The sequence below is a fragment of the Mus caroli genome, chromosome 10 (assembly GCF_900094665.2).
Source record: "Mus caroli chromosome 10, CAROLI_EIJ_v1.1, whole genome shotgun sequence".
NCBI lineage: Eukaryota > Metazoa > Chordata > Mammalia > Rodentia > Muridae > Mus > Mus caroli.
The window spans coordinates 78,732,512-78,749,964 of NC_034579.1; the positions used below are offsets into that span (position 1 = coordinate 78,732,512).

General features: G+C 42.1%; 1 protein-coding gene across 6 annotated transcripts in view; it reads left to right on the plus strand.

Annotated features, from left to right (window-relative positions):
• Positions 1–17,453, plus strand: part of Ric8b (RIC8 guanine nucleotide exchange factor B) — a 100,608-nt gene that overhangs the window by 31,278 nt on the left and 51,877 nt on the right. For all 6 annotated transcript variants that reach the window (XR_003837770.1, XR_003837771.1, XR_003837772.1 and 3 more), the window contains exon 4: positions 9,886–9,980. Coding sequence is in view for 3 of the 6 variants with exons in the window: in XM_021173650.1 (XP_021029309.1) it covers positions 9,886–9,980 (95 nt within the window). In the remaining 3 variants the exon portion in view is untranslated. The remainder of the gene's footprint in view (positions 1–9,885; positions 9,981–17,453) is intronic.

The following is a 17,453-nucleotide window of genomic DNA, read 5'->3' on the forward strand; positions in this document are numbered from 1 at the left end:
ACACAAAAGAGGAGTGCTAAGTTTGGAAATGGAAACTGTTCCCAGTTCCCTCATTAGTCTGTTCTCTAAATTGTAAGATATTTCTTTCTTAGCTTGCCTTCGTTCAAGGGCTGGAGAGATAGCTTAGTAGTTCCGAGCACTGGCTGCTTTTCCAGAGCCAGCCCTGGATCCTGTTCCCAGCACTCACATGGTGACTCACAACCATCTGGAACGCTAGTTCCGAGAGACCCCATGTTCTTCTTGTGGCCTTCATGAGTAACATGGTGCATATGGTGCAGCTATACATGCAGGCAAAACACCTACATGCATAAAATAAAATGAAAAAAGTAAAGACTGCCATTTTATAAGATGACAGACTCTTGTGAGTGGCATAACTGTTGTCCTTTTTGAGTGCCCGTTAAGAACGAGGTTCAAGTGGCAGATTGGAAGGAAACAGAAGACTAAAAAATAGGTTCTTGTGTTGACGCTCTCTGACGAGTTAGAATAAATCCATTCCGTTGAAACTGACCAACAAAAGCTGTTGTCTGTTAAGCAGAGTGAAAACCACTGAGTGCACCTGTCGTTACAGTCTCCACCGGGCTTCTTTGTAGTGCTACAGAGCCCTAAGAGGCTCAAACCACACAGAGCCAGATATTCATGTTGTCATACAGTTCTAAGAAACAGGCTAATTACACCAGAAAGTGGGAAATACTGTTTTAAACCGCTAGACTTATTTCTTGACTAAGATCTTTCTCTGGCTTGGACCTTCCAACAACCCCAAGTGAGGCAGATTTGGTAATTTATATTTGAGTTCCTGCAAGAACAGCATGCTAAATGTGAAATTTAATTTCAGGAAATTCAGAGTTATAAGTCAAGGGGCATCAAGTCTTTCCTTCATCAAGAATCCTACCATTTCACATTGTCTTTTTCAGTGGCCCTAAAAACCCGGTGCAGTTTAGCTCCTGCCTTTGAGGTTAACATTCTGCGTTGTCCATTTGAAGTAATTCTCACCGATGTTTTTGCCAGCAATCTGCTGGAGAAGGATTATCAGTACTGCTATAGTGGGAGCATACAGGCATCTGAGTTGTAAAGTGCAAATAGGTCTGTATTTTGAAAGCAAATATTTGAAGATCAGAGCTAGCAGCTGTTTCAGATGACTGCAGTGTAGTCAGCTTTTACTGAGACTTGGCAGGAAAAGATGTGGAAAGCCCACATGCTCCATTTATGCTTTGAAACCAAATATTTGGAAGTATTTAAAATGTTATGTCTCTGCTTATTTGGTACCTTCTGTGGTTATTTTTATTACACTGTTTGTTTTGGTGTTTTAAAAGATCTCCATTTAGTTGTAAAAGCACCTCTGAGACTTGGTTTGCCATTGTTAGACTACATTGTTTGGATGACTGACAAGATGGCTTCTACCTCAGTGTCTGTTTAACAGTGTATGTGTGGGAGGCACGTGGTAAGGATCAGGACGTTGAGATGAGCTCTCTGTAGGATCCTTCAGCTAAGTAATGGGGTCTGGGGAGCTCTAGGAAATGTTGAAATAACAAAGCCTCGGTTAGTGTTCCAGGAGGCTCGTTCTCCAAGACATAGGCTCCCCCCTAACTAATGGACCGCTGGTCCTTAAATAGGTTTATCTGTAAGCCATGAGGCAGTTAGTGCTGCTTTTATGAAGTATGTGTCATGAGTGTGACACTGGGCCAACACTGAAGCTTTCAGAAATATAAACAGTACTGAAAATAGGATCTTTGACAACCTATTTATAAAAGAATGCCTTCATGTGGCTCTGTAGTCAACAGTCGCTCAACAGATGTTTATAAACAATTGCTAGACATTGTCCCAGGCATTGCCGAGCACACTGGCAAATACTAATCATTGTCCTTGCCTTCGTGACACTTTAGTAGTTTCATAGGTAGAGACAGGCAGTGTGTCAGCAAATCGATGTGTAATGAAGTTGTATGTAGTGCAAGGAGAGGAGAGTGCCGGGATGGAGACACTTCTGGAGTTCTCTCCTGGGTCTGAAGGATGCAGGGACAAAGGCTTCCTAGAACTAAACATGATTACAAGACACTCCTGTGCTTTTTTGTGGGGCAGTCATAACTCAGCCTGCAGAGATTTCTGATCCAGTACTAGAAATGGGGTGGCTGTGGTGGGGTGGAGGGAGGTGTCCACTTCCCCTGGAATTCAGTGTCTTCTCTTTTTTGTCAGACTGAGGACATTTACCTCAACTGAGTGAGCCAGCAGAATGGTTAATTAATGTGTTAAATACCAACCAAAACAAAGAAGTATGAAAAACTTACTGAGAGTCCACTTTTAAAATAAATACTATTATTTTTCTGCTTAGGAAAACAATACACACTAATAAGCAATCTAAGAAAGAGGCACATAAGGGACAAAAACTGCAAGCTATCTGTAAACTCAGCACTCAGAAGACAGCACTGCTTGCAGTCCAGTCAGTCTTCATCGAATACTGCGAACAGAGAGGCAGCTTTACAAAACACAGTCACTTTATAATCTTCCTCTCTTCCCACGCTGTTCTTGAAGAACAGTGGGCTTCAGGGCTGAGGGTGTGACTCAAGAACAGCTCCTTAGCATTTGTGAGCTCCAGATTTGAGTCTCCCATTTGCCAAGATAAATTGCTTTTAAGAATAAAGGTTTCAAAATGTGTTCTTCTGGCAGGAACGTCCCTAGGAGTGGCCTCTCAGGGTGAGTCTCCTAGGTTCCTCATCTCTACACTGAGAAGAGAAATTTTAAAAAGAGAAAAGGAACCTTTGATAATTTTACTGTTGCTATTGTCTCTTTAAACTTGTGTTGTAACTAAGATTTTGTTTGGAGAGTAAAAGTTCTACATCCAAGACAGACTTGATACTACTCTCTCACTGAGAAATATTAGAGATGATGAATCTCATGAAAGAACACTTGTAAGTTTAAAGGCACTTGTGAGTATAAACAATACCAATGAGTATAAATATGAAAATAGAATTCCTCATATTTATCAGCCTTTAACAAACACTCCTTGCATATTTAAGCTTGGATGTAATGAGCTTTCTTGTGAAGTCTACATTCCTGAAGTAGATGGGCCAGAGGATTTCAAAAGTTTAAAGTTTTGTAAGATATATATTGCCTGTGTGTGTGCATCTGACTTTAAGATGCACATGCCTGTGGTGTAGCCTAGCCTAGCGGCTAGTTTGGCTGTAGCTACTTTAGCAGGTATGTATGTTTAAGACTCCCTCCATTTGCATTTCACCAGAAGCAGAAGATTAACGGCTGGGTGTTCCTTGAGGTTTAACAAATTAGTACCCATTGTTTGTGCCTCAGTGTTAAATTCCTGTTGCCTACAAATGCATCATAACTGATTAATTTGAAGATCCCTTTCCTTAAAGCTGTCTCATTTCCACATGTGAATCTAGCTTTTCTCTCTCTTCCTCCCTCCCTCTCCTCACTGTTTCCTTCTGACTCCCTTTCTTAAGACGGTATATTTGAAAAGGTGAAATGTTTCTCTAGCAGGGTATAAGGTTAGTTCTAGAAAGGATAGTTTTAAAATAATCTTGTCTTTTTCTATTTTATTTTCTTCAGTATCTCTGTTGATGGAACAATTCATGTTTCACAGAGTTCCTTGATTTAGTTCACATTCCCTTCCCCATGTGCCCGAGTACTGCTACAGGGAAAAGCTGCTGGTCAGGGCCAGACAGACAGACATCAGAGACAGACAGACAGCTGGTGCAAACAGAGAAGCACATATCCAGTGCTCAGAAGGTGCCGTGCACATAACAGGAAGCACCAGAACCAGTCATGGAGAGCACCATAGAGGAACACCGGGGTTATTCTAGAGACTGAAGGAAATATGAGAAAGGATGGGACAGTTGAAAAACAGAGAGCTCCAGGTATGCAGTGCTTAGTCAGTAAATCATGTCAGCAAATCCGTGTGTGCCTAGGTTACACTGGGTTCTAAGTGGGGCACTAGTGCAAGGTGAAGCGACCTGCTCTCAAGGCACTAACAATCTAGTAGGGAACTGCTACAGACCCAGGAAAGTACATGCGCAGTTGCATCCTACTCTGTGCCTGCTGCTAGATAACAGCAGGCAGAAGTTGGTGATTATAAATAATAGAGCTTTACTCTGTTTCTAGAGGCTGAGGAGTCCTAAGTAAAGAAGTCACATCTGGAAAGGTCCCCCATACTCTATCCTGTTATGGTAGAGATGTCACATGGGGGAAAAGCCTGGATGAAGGAGCACGTGAAGAGCCAGGTGGTGCACGTCTTTAATCCTAGCACTGGGCAGGCAAAAGCAGGTTGGATCTCTTGAGTTCGAGGCCAAACTGGTTCTACAGAGTGAGTTCCAGGATAGCCAGGTTTACACAGAGAATCCCTATTGAAAAGCAAACAAACTAAACACCCCCAAAGCAGCATATGGACATGTGAGGGGCCTAGGGAGCTCTGGTGACAGCACCCACCTATTCCTTAGTGCAGAGCCCACATTACCTTACACACTTCTTAAGGACCCTACCACCATTGCTACTACCATAGAAATTAGATTTCAATATGAGTTTGAGAGAGACTTTTAAACCATAAGCACAGTTTGTTATAGAGTTTACTGGTTTTTTTTCTATATTTTATATACTTGACAATAAAGAACCACATAACAGTGAATAGCAGAACCGACAGGTCTTTGGCCTTGGGTTAGCTATTTTTGGATAAAAATATACAGGAAAAAATATTTTTGCAAGTAAAGGGATCTTGCACAATTCTCACGAGAGAGGAAAGCGGTAATAAGCATAGAATCATGAGAAGTGACGACTGTAAGAGGTCTCAGAGCGTCCTCCGTTTTCATCTCACTGCGACCCTGGCACCACCGCAGCCTGCCTGCCTCACTCTTCTTGTCTGTTGTCCCCGGGGATGACCCTCCTTCTCTTCCTGGGGGTGGGGTGGGGGTGGGGTGTCATTTCAGGGGAGAGGTGAAAATACTGATGTCCTAAAGACAGCTCATCTGAGTCCTGAAACCAGGAAAGAAGACTTCTGTGTGCCGTATTTACCTAATGGTTTACTTATGGTGTTAGTGAGGTATAAACCTTAGCCCCACTGGACATAGGAGGACCCTGAGGGTCAGAAAGCTGAGGGTGCTTCAGCAAATTCACACGGTGGTAACCAACAGTAGGAAATACTGTCCATTCTAGCATGTTTCCTAAAGATTTAAAAAACAAACCATACATTTGTGTGCCTGTGTGAATTTATATACACTATGTGCACACAGGTCTTCACAGAGGACAGAGGTTATTTGATCTGGAACTAGAGTTCGGGGTATTTGTAAATGACCTGATATGATTGCTGGTAACTGAACCTGCATCCTATGCCAAGACAGTAAATTGTCTGAACCGTCAGACCATCTCTTAAACCCCTAAGCATATTTTATTTTATTTCATGCCATTCTATTCTATGTTTTTGAGACAGAGTGTTACTTTGTAGCCCTAGTTGGCCTAGAACCTATGATGTAGACCAGCCTGATCTCCCAACACACAAGAGACCCTCCTGCTGTTGCCTCTCAAGTGCTGGGATTAAAGGCATGTGCTACAACACCCAGCTGCAAATTTCATTTTAAAAAATTATCGTGTGTGTGTGTGGGGGGGGTGGGGTGGGTGGGGGGGTGCACCACAGGTTCTACCATGCGCATATGGACAGTTTTGTAGAGTGGGGTCTCCATCACCACTCAGGGAACCTAGGTCATCGGGCTTGCAAGACAGCATTCACCTAGTGAGCCATCTCTCTGCACCACTTTCTTTGTTGAATAAAGACTGTTAACTGATAACGTGACTCTAACAAATATTTGTTGAGATCTAGACTAAAAGAGGAGATTAAAGTGTACAAATAAACTATCCGCCCACAGTCGACTGCTTATGACACCTGCCAGTACAATACGGAAGAGGATTTCTTAAAATAAATTCTACTAGCTCAAGCAGATGCGAAATGGATTGAAATCCTTACTTTATATCATACACAAAAAATTAACCTGTTAGAAAAGAGACCAAAATATACAAAATTAAACATTAAAGCTTATAGAAGACTTCATAACTTTATCTTAAACCACTCAAGCATTTCTGAAATAAGCAAAGACTCTAAAGAAGATAAAATCAGGACCAAACCTTAAAGAAAAATTAAAAATTGGTCTTCATAAAATAAGTTCAAAGATAACGAGTTACCGAGGATAGGGACCCACTCCTAGAATCCCAGCACTCAGGACACAGAATTCAGTTTAGTGAGTCGCATGGCGCAGGAGCAGAGATGGGTGGCGTTTTGGCTCATGTAGCACATTAAATGTGCCCCGCAGCAAAGTGGGCACAGGGCTTGGAAAGGAACTTTCCAAAGAGCTGTGCAAATGGCCAGGGAGCATAAGCAAAGCCGTTTCACTCTGTCATCTTAACATGATATTAAAACCAAGAAACGACCACGTGTGAAGTGATTGTGGAGAAACTTGAGGGTGAGGTCCCCCTTTGTGAGGTGTGTTCTATCTGTATGCTTGAAAATACTGCTTGGCAGTTGTCTCTGAACGTCAGAATTCAAACTGTGGTGTGTATAAGTACCTACAGTGCAGCATTCACTCTCCTGGGTGTGAACACGGTATGTTACATATAAGATGTAACATGTATGTTTATGGCACCAGTCTTCAGGATGGCCCAAACAGGACACCATCAAAGGCTGGATAAGTACATTGTGATGTAATGTATTCAGTGTACTTGAGGGTGAGGTCCCCCTCATACGATAACAGTGCTTCTTTGAAAAAAATGCAGTATGTATGTGTGCATGTGTGTATGTGTGTGAGCTTGCATATGTACATGTATGTGGAGGTCAGAGGTTGATGTTAGCTGTCTTCCTCAGTCATTCCCCACTTTATTTGTTTGAGGCGAGGTCTCTCACTGAACCTGGAGCTCACTTTATCCCCTGGGCCGCCTGCCCAGCCCCTGTAATGTTCCTGCACCGTATCCAGTGTTTTCTAAACTGTGGTGAAGGCCCCATACTTTCTCATGCCGTTGTAGACAAGCAACAGATGAGCTGTCAAGCACCAGAAAGAATCCCTGCAACTACATACAACATGCAGCGGTCTCATGACTAGAGAGAGACTGAGAGTCTGATTTGTAATTTCTGTCATACAAAGTTTAGTGGCAACAGAACTCACTAATGTGGTATTGGAAGTTAGGGTTTTGGAGCACTCTGGGATCAGGAGAGTTCTGGAGTTCTTAATCCTGGCATTACATGATTTTTGTGTTGCTTACAATAGCTGCTCATTTTGTGCAAAGTTAATCAACCATACAGTTAGAGTTTGGGCAGTTTTCTCTTTGTATATTACACTTGACCCTTGGATTAGTTTACTGTTTTCCTGTTTAACACGTGCCTTCTGTCTTCATGAAGAAAGCTAGTGGGGGAAATAAAGCTTAATTAAACATATGAAGTTACAAATTAGGATTTCACAAAAGAAACTTTAACAAGACACTATAATATAGATGAGGTAGAAAACAAAGGAGCTCTCTGGAGGTAGAAAAGAAGCAGACAGCCCAGGTTTAGAAGTTGCTCTGAACAGAAACTTAGGTAATGGGCAAAGGGGACATTGCAGACAGAAAGTACAATTAGGGAGTAAGCGGTATGCAAAGACGGGAGATGGGTGGAAAGTGGTGTCTGCAGCAGCAGACTGGGGAAAGACCAACATGGATAGTCTCTTAAGAGGCTTGTCCTGATCGCGAGCCAAGTTCGTTACCTCTGGGATCAAGAACTGTCTGGTGTAGAAGGAAGCACTCCTGGGCGTGGTAGTCTGTGCACCCCATAATCTCCAGCAGTGAGCAGGAGCTGTGCAGGGGTGTGAGTTCAAGGGCAGCCTGGTTTAAACAGTGAAACCCTGTCACAAAGCTGGAGATGTGACTCAGTGCCACCAGCAACCAGGGTGCTATCCCAGTTTTCAAAACCAAGAAATGATCTTATCAGTGGTTAAGCAATAGTTGAGTTTGGCATAGGTTTCATGGGCTTCATGTACTTTAGGGCAAGTAAGAGTTCTTACACATGAGAGAATTTTCACTCCAGTCTTGGGGATGGGTAGTGAATGCGACAACCATTATTCCTGCCCTGCTAGTTTTAGTGTTGGTAGTTCCCTCTGGTCGCCTTCCCACCTCAGCCAGCTCCCTCTACCCCACGACTGCGTCTTGCTTCTTTCCCACATCTTGTATTGGCACCAGAAGTTGCACTACACTTCCTTCCTTCCCTCTCCCTCCCTCGGGCCAGGTTGTTGCTCAGCATTTTAAAGTGCTGTTGTGCGTGCCGTTTTCTTTACTCCTCACAGAACCTCGAGTTTGTGGAGGTAATGTGGGAGGGAGCTGAAGATGAGAAGTGACTGATGTGAAGTCGTAGCCTAGACTCTTGCTTGACTCCAAGAGCAAAACTGTCTATTATATGACTGAGACCTCCATCTTTCTTAAATCTCTATGTGATGCATTGTTTAAAGTATTTTTAGCCTTGTTATGAGTAGTGAAATGTATCCTGTTGTTTGAGTCTGTGAGAGACATCTTAGAAAGACTGTGAATTATGTATGTGTGTATGCACGATACATGCACACATTTCACTTTAGGTGAACTTAATTATATACTAAGAACTTTTTAAAATTATTGCCTTTGAAGTAAGAGATTCCCTGTAGTATATCTAGGCTATCATAATTACCTCTTCGTTGCTGTGTCCTCTTTTATGAGAGAGAGAGGGGAGGAAGGGAAGGATGGAGGGGAGAGGAGAGAGGATGACTGACTGATTACCTTGATGCAGGTGGTTAGATACATTGTGATTGTGCTGAGTGATAGCTTGGTAGATAAAGCGCTTTCTGTGCAGGCATGAGGACCGGATGTCTGTTCTCCAGCACTATCATAAAGCCCACGTGTAGTGTTCATGCTGCAGCAGTGATAGAGGCTCTCCGGAGCAAGTTGGCTCACTAGACAAGCCAAATAGGTGAGTTAGGGATTCCTTGTGAGGCTCTGCCTTGGTAAATAAAATGGAGAGCAATAAAAGAAGGCACCCCACAATCACCACTGGCCTGTGCACACATGCAGACATATATCACATATGTCTGGGTGTCACACACATACACACACACCAAAAAAGAAAAAGAAATTATAATGCCCCAAGATCTCATAAGTAGCAGAAATAAACCAAATAATTTTGTTTATTTCTCACGGCTATTTCCTTTTTTCTTGTTCCCTGTCTTTAATCTTTAACACTGCCAGAGAATAAATGTTGGGAAAGTAAGGGGATATAATTCTAATCATTTGTGGTAGTTTTGTGGGGCCTGAGAGAGAGAGAAGATAAAAGAGAATGAAATGGTGTTATGTACCTACTGGAAGCTCAGTGCTCAGGAGGCAGAGGTACAAGGTTCTCAAGACCAGTTCAAGCTGGGTAGCTAAACCCTATCTCAGAGGAGGAGGAAAGAGGAAGAGGAGGAAGAAGTTGTTGTACTCATTACTTTTGAAAGCTAAGAGATGAAAGTTTCATTAAAAAATGGCCAACCAGATATAAAAGAACTGTCTCAGTATATAGCTTAGATTTGTCTGAACTTTCGTTAGATTAGTAAACTCGCACAGTATACTGCAGAGAACAGAAGAACCGGGACTGTCGAGAAATGAAAATCCATAAGTGGAATTGATTTTTCAAAACAGTAAAACATGGTAGCTGGATCATCACTTCCTGACATGGGCGATTTCTGCACGTGGCCGTGGCTATTAATTGGTGTGAAATGGCAACCGTTTGCTTATTGCTTTGGGAGTGTTGGAGTGTCTTGCCATTTCCCTGAATGGAATGGAGAGTAAGTGGTGTGTTAGTGTGTGTGCTAGACTCCTTTGTTACAGCTTCAACTCCAGCTCTTCCTCTCCACTTTGTATTTCCCACAGAGCGATTCTCATCAGTTCCGTGTCATGGCAGCTGTCCTTCGCCATTGTTTACTAATTGTAGGTCCAACTGAAGACAAAACCGAAGAGCTGCACAGGTGGGTAGCCTTTACATTGCTATCTCAGTGAAGCACGCCACCCATGCTTGCTATCTCTGTGTATCTGCTTGTGATGGTTAATTATGAGCACAAGAAAGGGAAACTCTTGTATTGAGTCAGGTAAGCCTGAACTGTGCGCAGTGTGAAATCTGTGTACTGTGCTCTTCGACTCTGTTATGTTGAACTCCAGGGTCAGACTTGGGCATTTGTTATATTCAGCAATAAAACCCAGAGCAGTATTGAACACTTTGAGAGTAGCTCCCAGGCTGAGGATGTTACTGTGGTGGAGTGCTTGCCTACCAAGTCCAGGCCCTCAGCAGTTAGAAAAAAAGATAACTTATTTTAGTTGTCACACCAACCTTTTGAGGTAGATATTTTTTTTCCCAAAAGATAAGAGAACTGAGGTCTCCTTTTTATTACTAAACTTAACAAATATTTCCACTATTTCATTTTAAGGGTATTTAACAGAAAGTGTATTCTATGCAGTAATAATTTAAATAAAAAAAAACAAGAGAGTCATAATGTCCTCTATTAAAATATATTAGATAAAGTTGAGGAGTGTGGCTCAGGGGGTAAAAGTGCTTCCTGTAAAAGCGCGAGGATCTGAGTTTGAGTCCCCAGAGCGCATACAGAGAGAGGCGGAGTGCAGTAACAGAGTGTCTGTAATCCCGGTGCTTTTATGGGGAAACGGGAAGTGGAGACAAGCGCATGGGCTGTGCAGCAGTAAAACAGAGACCCAGTATCAGAGCAAGGTGGAAGGCAGAGAGCAAGTTGACCTGAGCTTGTTTTCTTTTCTTTCTTTTTGTAAGATTTGTTTATTTATTTTATTTATATGAGTACACTGTAGCTGTCTTCAGACACACCAGAGGAGGGCATCAGATCCCATTACAGATGGTTGTGAGCCACCACGTGGTTTCTAGGAATTGAACTCAGGACCTCTGGAAGAGCAGTCAGTGCTCTAAACCACTGAGCCATCTCTCCAGCCCCCTGACCCTGTTTTCTGACCTCTCTATGTGAACAGCCACATTCACACACACACCAGTATGCACAGACCTCCTCCCCACAAAGTTATAGATACATATAAAATAAAGATAATTGCAGCTATATAACTTGTCTGTTAGAGACATTAATGGAGTGTTGTCTGGAGCTAGGGATGAACAGCTTAGTAAAGTGTGTGTCTACTGTGCACAAGTCCCGGGATTTAGTTCCCAGCACTGAAAATACAAATTACCATTGTATGAAAACAGTTGAGCAGGAGTTAATACAGTTTCCAGTTCTCTTACTTGCTGTGGATTAGGTTTGTAATAAGAAAGCATTTGACTTCATTATAAGTCTGCTAGTACTTATAAGAATACAAATGGTGGCCAGTCCAGGTGGCTCATGCCTTTAATCCCAACACTCGGAGGCAGAGGCAGGTAAGTGTCTCTCTGCGTTTAGGACCAGCCTGGTCTACAAAGTGAATTCCAGGACAGCCAGGGCTGACACAGAGAAACCTTGTCTCCAATAAAACAAAACAAAGTAGAAAAACAAGACCAACTAACTAACCAAACAAAACAAATGGCATGTTAAATCATACACAGCTACAAAGAAATAGCTTTTGCATTGACTCTGCTTTATAAAGAAGTTAACATGAGTTTTTTCTATTAGGTTAACACACACACATACACACACACACACCAAAACACACACACCCTTAGCTGTTATTTTTCAATCAAATCTACATAATTAATATAATTAGGTAGAGTAATATGTTTTCTGTCATGCTAAGTTTAAAGGTAGATTTTATATATATATATATATATATATATATATATATATATATATACTCTATACCCTGTAGCCCTTCAAAATGTCTTCTTCATGATTGGAAAGTATAAATTCTGAGGTGGGTGTGGTGGTACACATCTGTAGAACCAACCGTCCAGAGCAGAGTATGTGAGCGTTGTGAGTCCAGTCAGCCTGGGCAATGTGGTGTGAGACACTGACATCAAAAATGTGTAAATGTTTTCCTTAGTCACAGACCAAATTCCTTTAATTTCTGGAGACAGTGCCCACATTATCTGCAGTAAGTTCTGTCTTAAATGACTGTGTTAAGCGTATTTTACCCTTTGTTTTGTTTTTTTTTTTAATAGAAGAGACACTAACAATTCAACATCAAAATTAAAAGTATTTTTGTTAAAAAGCTTAGAAGTATATTGATTTAAAAAAAAATCAGATAACCCATGCTGAGGAACATACTGGCTGTAAAGAGGAAATTCTGGCAGGTAGACAGGCAGGCAGGCACTGCTGCGCTAGCCTCAAGTAGCTCTGCCAGGAGTCTCCAAAGAATGGTTTCTAGATCTTAGCACAGTGCTCAGCATGTGTCAAGAAAGCAAAACTACAGAGATTGTTGAGATTTCTAAAAAGTAATCAAGTTTCTGTACCTTCCTTTGCTAGACTCACCCTTTTAAAATCTTCACTTCACAGTTACTTTGATAAGATTTATTAGCTCCGCTGTGAGCATAAGGATGCACTGGAGAACACAGCCCGGATTATGATCGTTCTCAGAGGCGCTGGCTCTCGGGAGACAGGACTTTTGCTTAGCCAGCAGTTTGCCTGCCTGGCCTCACATGCCCTGCCCTTTTACTCAGAAGAAGGTGATTAGTATCAATCTGAATAAAGATGCCTCGGGCTAATCCTCTGAAACAGAGAGAGCTGCTCCAGTCTCAGCAGCTGCTGGGCACCTACTGCAGGTGCCTTTGCAGTGATCTGAGCACAGTGCTTATGGAAAACTAGAAGGTGCAAGGCACATGTGAAATAGTTAAGTCTTCTTACTCTTTTTTATATAACATTTTTATTTTCATTAATTTGTTGAGAATTTTATTCAGTTATTTTGATCATATTCACTGCCATCCCCTTGTATTATCATTCTTTAAAAGTTATTCTCAAGGATTTTTATACTCCTTTTTTCTTTTATCTTTTTGGAGAATTTTTGTTTTTTGGTTTTTCAAGATAGGCTTTCTTTATGTAGCCCTGGCTGCCCTGGAACTCATCCTGTAGACCAGACTGGCCTTGAACTCATAGAGATCACCTGCTTCTGCCTTCCAAGTGCTGGAATTAAAGGCGTGCACCACGGGGCCTGGCTCTATTTTTTTTTCCCCTATGCTTTGACTTAAGAAACAGCAGAGCAGCATAAGTAGTCCTGGATAGGGTAATTGTGGTAGGATGCTGACTATGTGAGGGTCTGTGAAGCCTCCTGGCCCTGGCACTTAGTAAGGTCTTAACAGCATCTCTGTCTGCTGCTTCTGTGGTAAGCATAGTGACATTTAAATGTCATATTTAGTCTAAAAGTTTCTAATTGCCTCTTGAATACATTTTATTTAGAAACTTACTTTAGTGTGTATCCTTTGATCATATAAAGATGCTTGTTTTCTGATATTCCACTTTTTTTTTCAGAAGCCAGAAATTCCATTTATATTAGATGATAAAGGTACTGTAGAAAAGAAAGAGCCCGGCATCTTTCTGGTCTGTCCCTGTGAGTGTGCCCCATTGCTTTCCTCAAAGAGGTGATGAGGACGCAGGCCTGAGTGTGCAGCTCACAGCAGCAGGAGCCTGAGCTCGAGCCACTCGGCATTCTCAGTGTGCTGTGCTTGTGTTCCTTCAGTTCCTTCTGAGCAGCTGGGATATAGTTCCTGTTGTCTGCCTTTGCACTAAAGACATCCTACTTCTCTTCCACCTCTTCTGTGTGCTTGGAAGTACTGTCAGCACTCCTCACAGTGAAGAAGCTTAGCCATTCATACTTGGATTCCCAGACTTGCATTGTTAGGCTTTCCTTTGGAAAGGAAGGAGAAGTGGAAAGGAGGGACGGCCTTCATGCAGCTAGGAAGGATGAGACCCGAGCTCAGGTTAGCTGGCTGTAGGCACTCGGCTCAGGTTAGCTGGCTGTAGGCACCCAGTTCCTGTTCCTCCCGCACACTAAGGAATCAGCTCATGCTCATCCGTGCCTTTGATCCATGAGGAGTGAGTTTCTGTGTAGGGATATAAAATCCTCTTCTTTCACTTGGGTGTTGGATATATAGCTTCAGCTATATATATATATATATATATATATATATATATATATATATATATATTGAGAACGTTTTCCTTTCCCTATTGCTCTTGTCACCTGGTATGTGTTAGGCTATTCGCATCCCTTTCTGCTTGAAGTGGTGTATTAAGTTTTCAAACTAGAAGTGTGATTCTCCAGGCTTTTCTTTTGCAGGATTGTTCAGGCTGTTCAGACTCTTGACATTCCATGTGAGTTTTAAAATTAGTTTTTCTATTTCTATAAAAATATCATTGGTAGGAATTACTTGACTTTGGAATATTCAGCTCCTAATAATATTGCCTCCTAATCTCTATATATATCACACTTTAAATTAAATATTTGAAAATGAACTGATTTTATTTCCATTTATATTTATATGTTAGTGGGTACTTACCTAGTTTAGGGACCAGTTTGAGCATTAGAGCTTAAAAAGTCAAAGCATATAGTCCATTCTCCAAGGCTCACCAATTAGTGCATATGTGAGCGAATGAGTCATGTTCTGTCCATGTTCTCCTCCTGTCCGTCTGCCCTATGCCCTCCCTCCCCACTCCCGAGAGCACTGTATCAGTGAACAAGCTTATTTGAGAGATAGGAGAGCACAGACAAAGATACTCACTTTGGAGAGGGCGGAGAGGACTCATTTTTGTTGTTGTTATTGTTAACTCTCTTGGCTCTTTTTAAACTTAGTTTCTGTAAATAAGTTTTCCAGGTAAGAAAGGATTGTTGAAACCATGTCCCGCTGAGTGCTATTCTAAGGTGTCATAAGGACATCCACGGCATATGCCCTGAGGAGCCAACACTAAATGGGGAGACAAGACATAAATATTATGAAAAGTAAAATAACAATTCAAGACAAGAATAGAAAGACCATGAGATAGTTTTGAGTAGTTTTCAGTGACTGATTTCAGTAACAATCACTAAAGGACAAGTTCACTGTGATCTGAAGTGAGGGACTTCCTCACAGGTCTGTCCTTGGCCTGTTCTTGACCACTTCCTACCTTTAGGGAATAATTTTTCTGTTATCAAAAGACTTTCAGGTTTACTTCTAGCCTGTGTATTCCTGAACATCAGTTCACCATGAACATCAGTTCAACCCATTCTCCCTCATGAGAGTCTCACCACTCCCAACTAAGACCAGACCAACAACCTCACAGCTCCATGGGAAGGGATCTAACCTGGCGGATGATCTCGTCTCCACTGCAGACACAGTTCCTCAAAAAGCCGATGTCTGCTTGACGTTGTCACTGCCCCTCTCAGCCATGCAGATCAGGAACTCATCTTGTTTGTTGTGATCTGTACACTTAGGACCTGTAGCCCCATCTGGGAAAAGCTGTGTCACCAGATCAGTTCCCTCTTTCTTCCTTGACAACCTGGCCCAGGCCTCACACAGCCCTGTCAGCTAATAGCCTGCTTTTACTTAGCAAGATGGCTTGGCAGCATGGGGGGAGGTGGGTATGATTGCTGGAGTTCTAAAGGCCTTCAAACTCTTTCTTGGCATAGCCATAGAAACCTCATACCGTCTCAGTCTTTACTACAAGACTTCAGGGGAAAATACTAAGTGTCATGTAGGCTCTGTATAATGAACCAGGCAGTATGTTCCCACCATGGCAATATGCCAGTTACATCAGTTTCTTCTGAATGAGAACTGTCTCTCATTGTGTAATATTGGATGAGTCCATGGAATTAGATCTGAGGCACTGGCCTCACTCTTTGGGGAACATTCTGCTTTTGACAATGTCTCTCTTCCTATTGTCAAACAAAACATTTTCATGGCACTGCTCCATGCTTTCCCTGCCTCTGAAAGCCTACTGTTCTGCAAACCAGATGGCTCTGTATTCAAAATAGTCTGCCTTTTTCTTCCGTAGACATTGCCTGCTTATTTGGGCCTGTGCCTTCGCTCCATCTGGAATTGCTGGAGTGCTTTTTGCCCAGGTATTTGTGAGGCTGGCTCCTTCTCATCATTTAGAACTCAGCTCAAATGTAGCTTGCTCTATCAGTCCTCCAGCCTCCTGATGAAGACTCGTGCATATGAAACCACGTGCACACATGGACGTACACCTACGCCTGTATTATCCTCTGCTTCACTTTTTTCATGGCATTTATCAATACCTAGAATAATATTGTTCCATTATTTTCTTGCATGTTTATTATTTCCTTCCTGAAGTGATTAGCTTAAAAAAAAAAAAAGATGAGACTGGAGAGGTGGCTCAGCAGTTAAGAGCACAGACTGCTCTTACAGAGAACTCAAACTCAAGTCCCAGCACCCAGTTCAGGTTGCGCACAACCACAGTAACTAACTCAGCTCTAGGGGATCCAAGACTTTCTTCTGGCCTCTAAGTACACTTATACATATGTGTGCATATCTACATACTGATACACAAAATATTCCTTTTAAAAAGAGATAAAAGATCTTACATGTCTCCTCCCTTCCTGTATACCTGATACACACACACACACACACACACACACACACACACGCATACACAATAAGATATAATTATTTTTTAGCCTCAGCCTCCTAAGTGCTGCGATTACAGGTGTCTGATATCATGCCTGATTAATTTACAACTAAAAAATAAAAGGGTGTGTGTATATGTGTTTGAGGTGGGGTTATGTATCCGTGCCAGGGTACTCGTGTGGAGATCAGAGGACAGGCTTATGGAGGTGGTTTTCTCTTTACACCAGAGACTAACCTGAGGTGTAAAGGTGCAAGGGCCTTTACCCTCTAAGCCACCTCCTTGGCTCAATTTCCAAGTTTTTCAAACACATTTCTAGTGGTGCATTCTTGTCACCTCAGCACTAAGGAGGCAAGGTAGGAGTATCAAGAGTTTAAGGTGTAGTCAGCTACCTAGCAAGTTTAAGGCCAGATGGTTTGCTGGTGTGTGTGGGACTCAGTCTCCAAGTATTTACATAGTGAATTCAAGGCCATCCTGGGTCACCTGAGAGCCAGTCTCAAAAAAGAAACTTGATTTCATGTTGTAGCCAGTTGGATCTTCCTGGCTTTACTTAAGATGTAGCAAACAAAGGATTCTGCCATTTTCTTGTCAGAAAGAAAAAAGCGCTACTGTTTTCCTTTTCAGAAATCACTTAAAGTGGTTTGCCCATTATATAAGAATTTGCTCAATTTAAAACTATTGAAGCAAGGCTGAAGATTTTGTGCAAGGTTAGCATGTTTAACAGGTTTGAGGCCCCAGAGAGCAGCCCTCTCCCTTACAAAAAGGTATGGGTAAAGCAATCCGTAACCTACCTGAGTGTAGCCGGTTGATTATATTATGACCAATTCAGAATTTGAGAGAGTGACCAAGGAAAGGACAGATCCCTGCTGCCGTACCTCACCGGTAGGTGAGAAGGCAGAACATCATGTAAGACTCAGGTGTGGGCGCCAGTGTCAGTGCAGTGGTTAA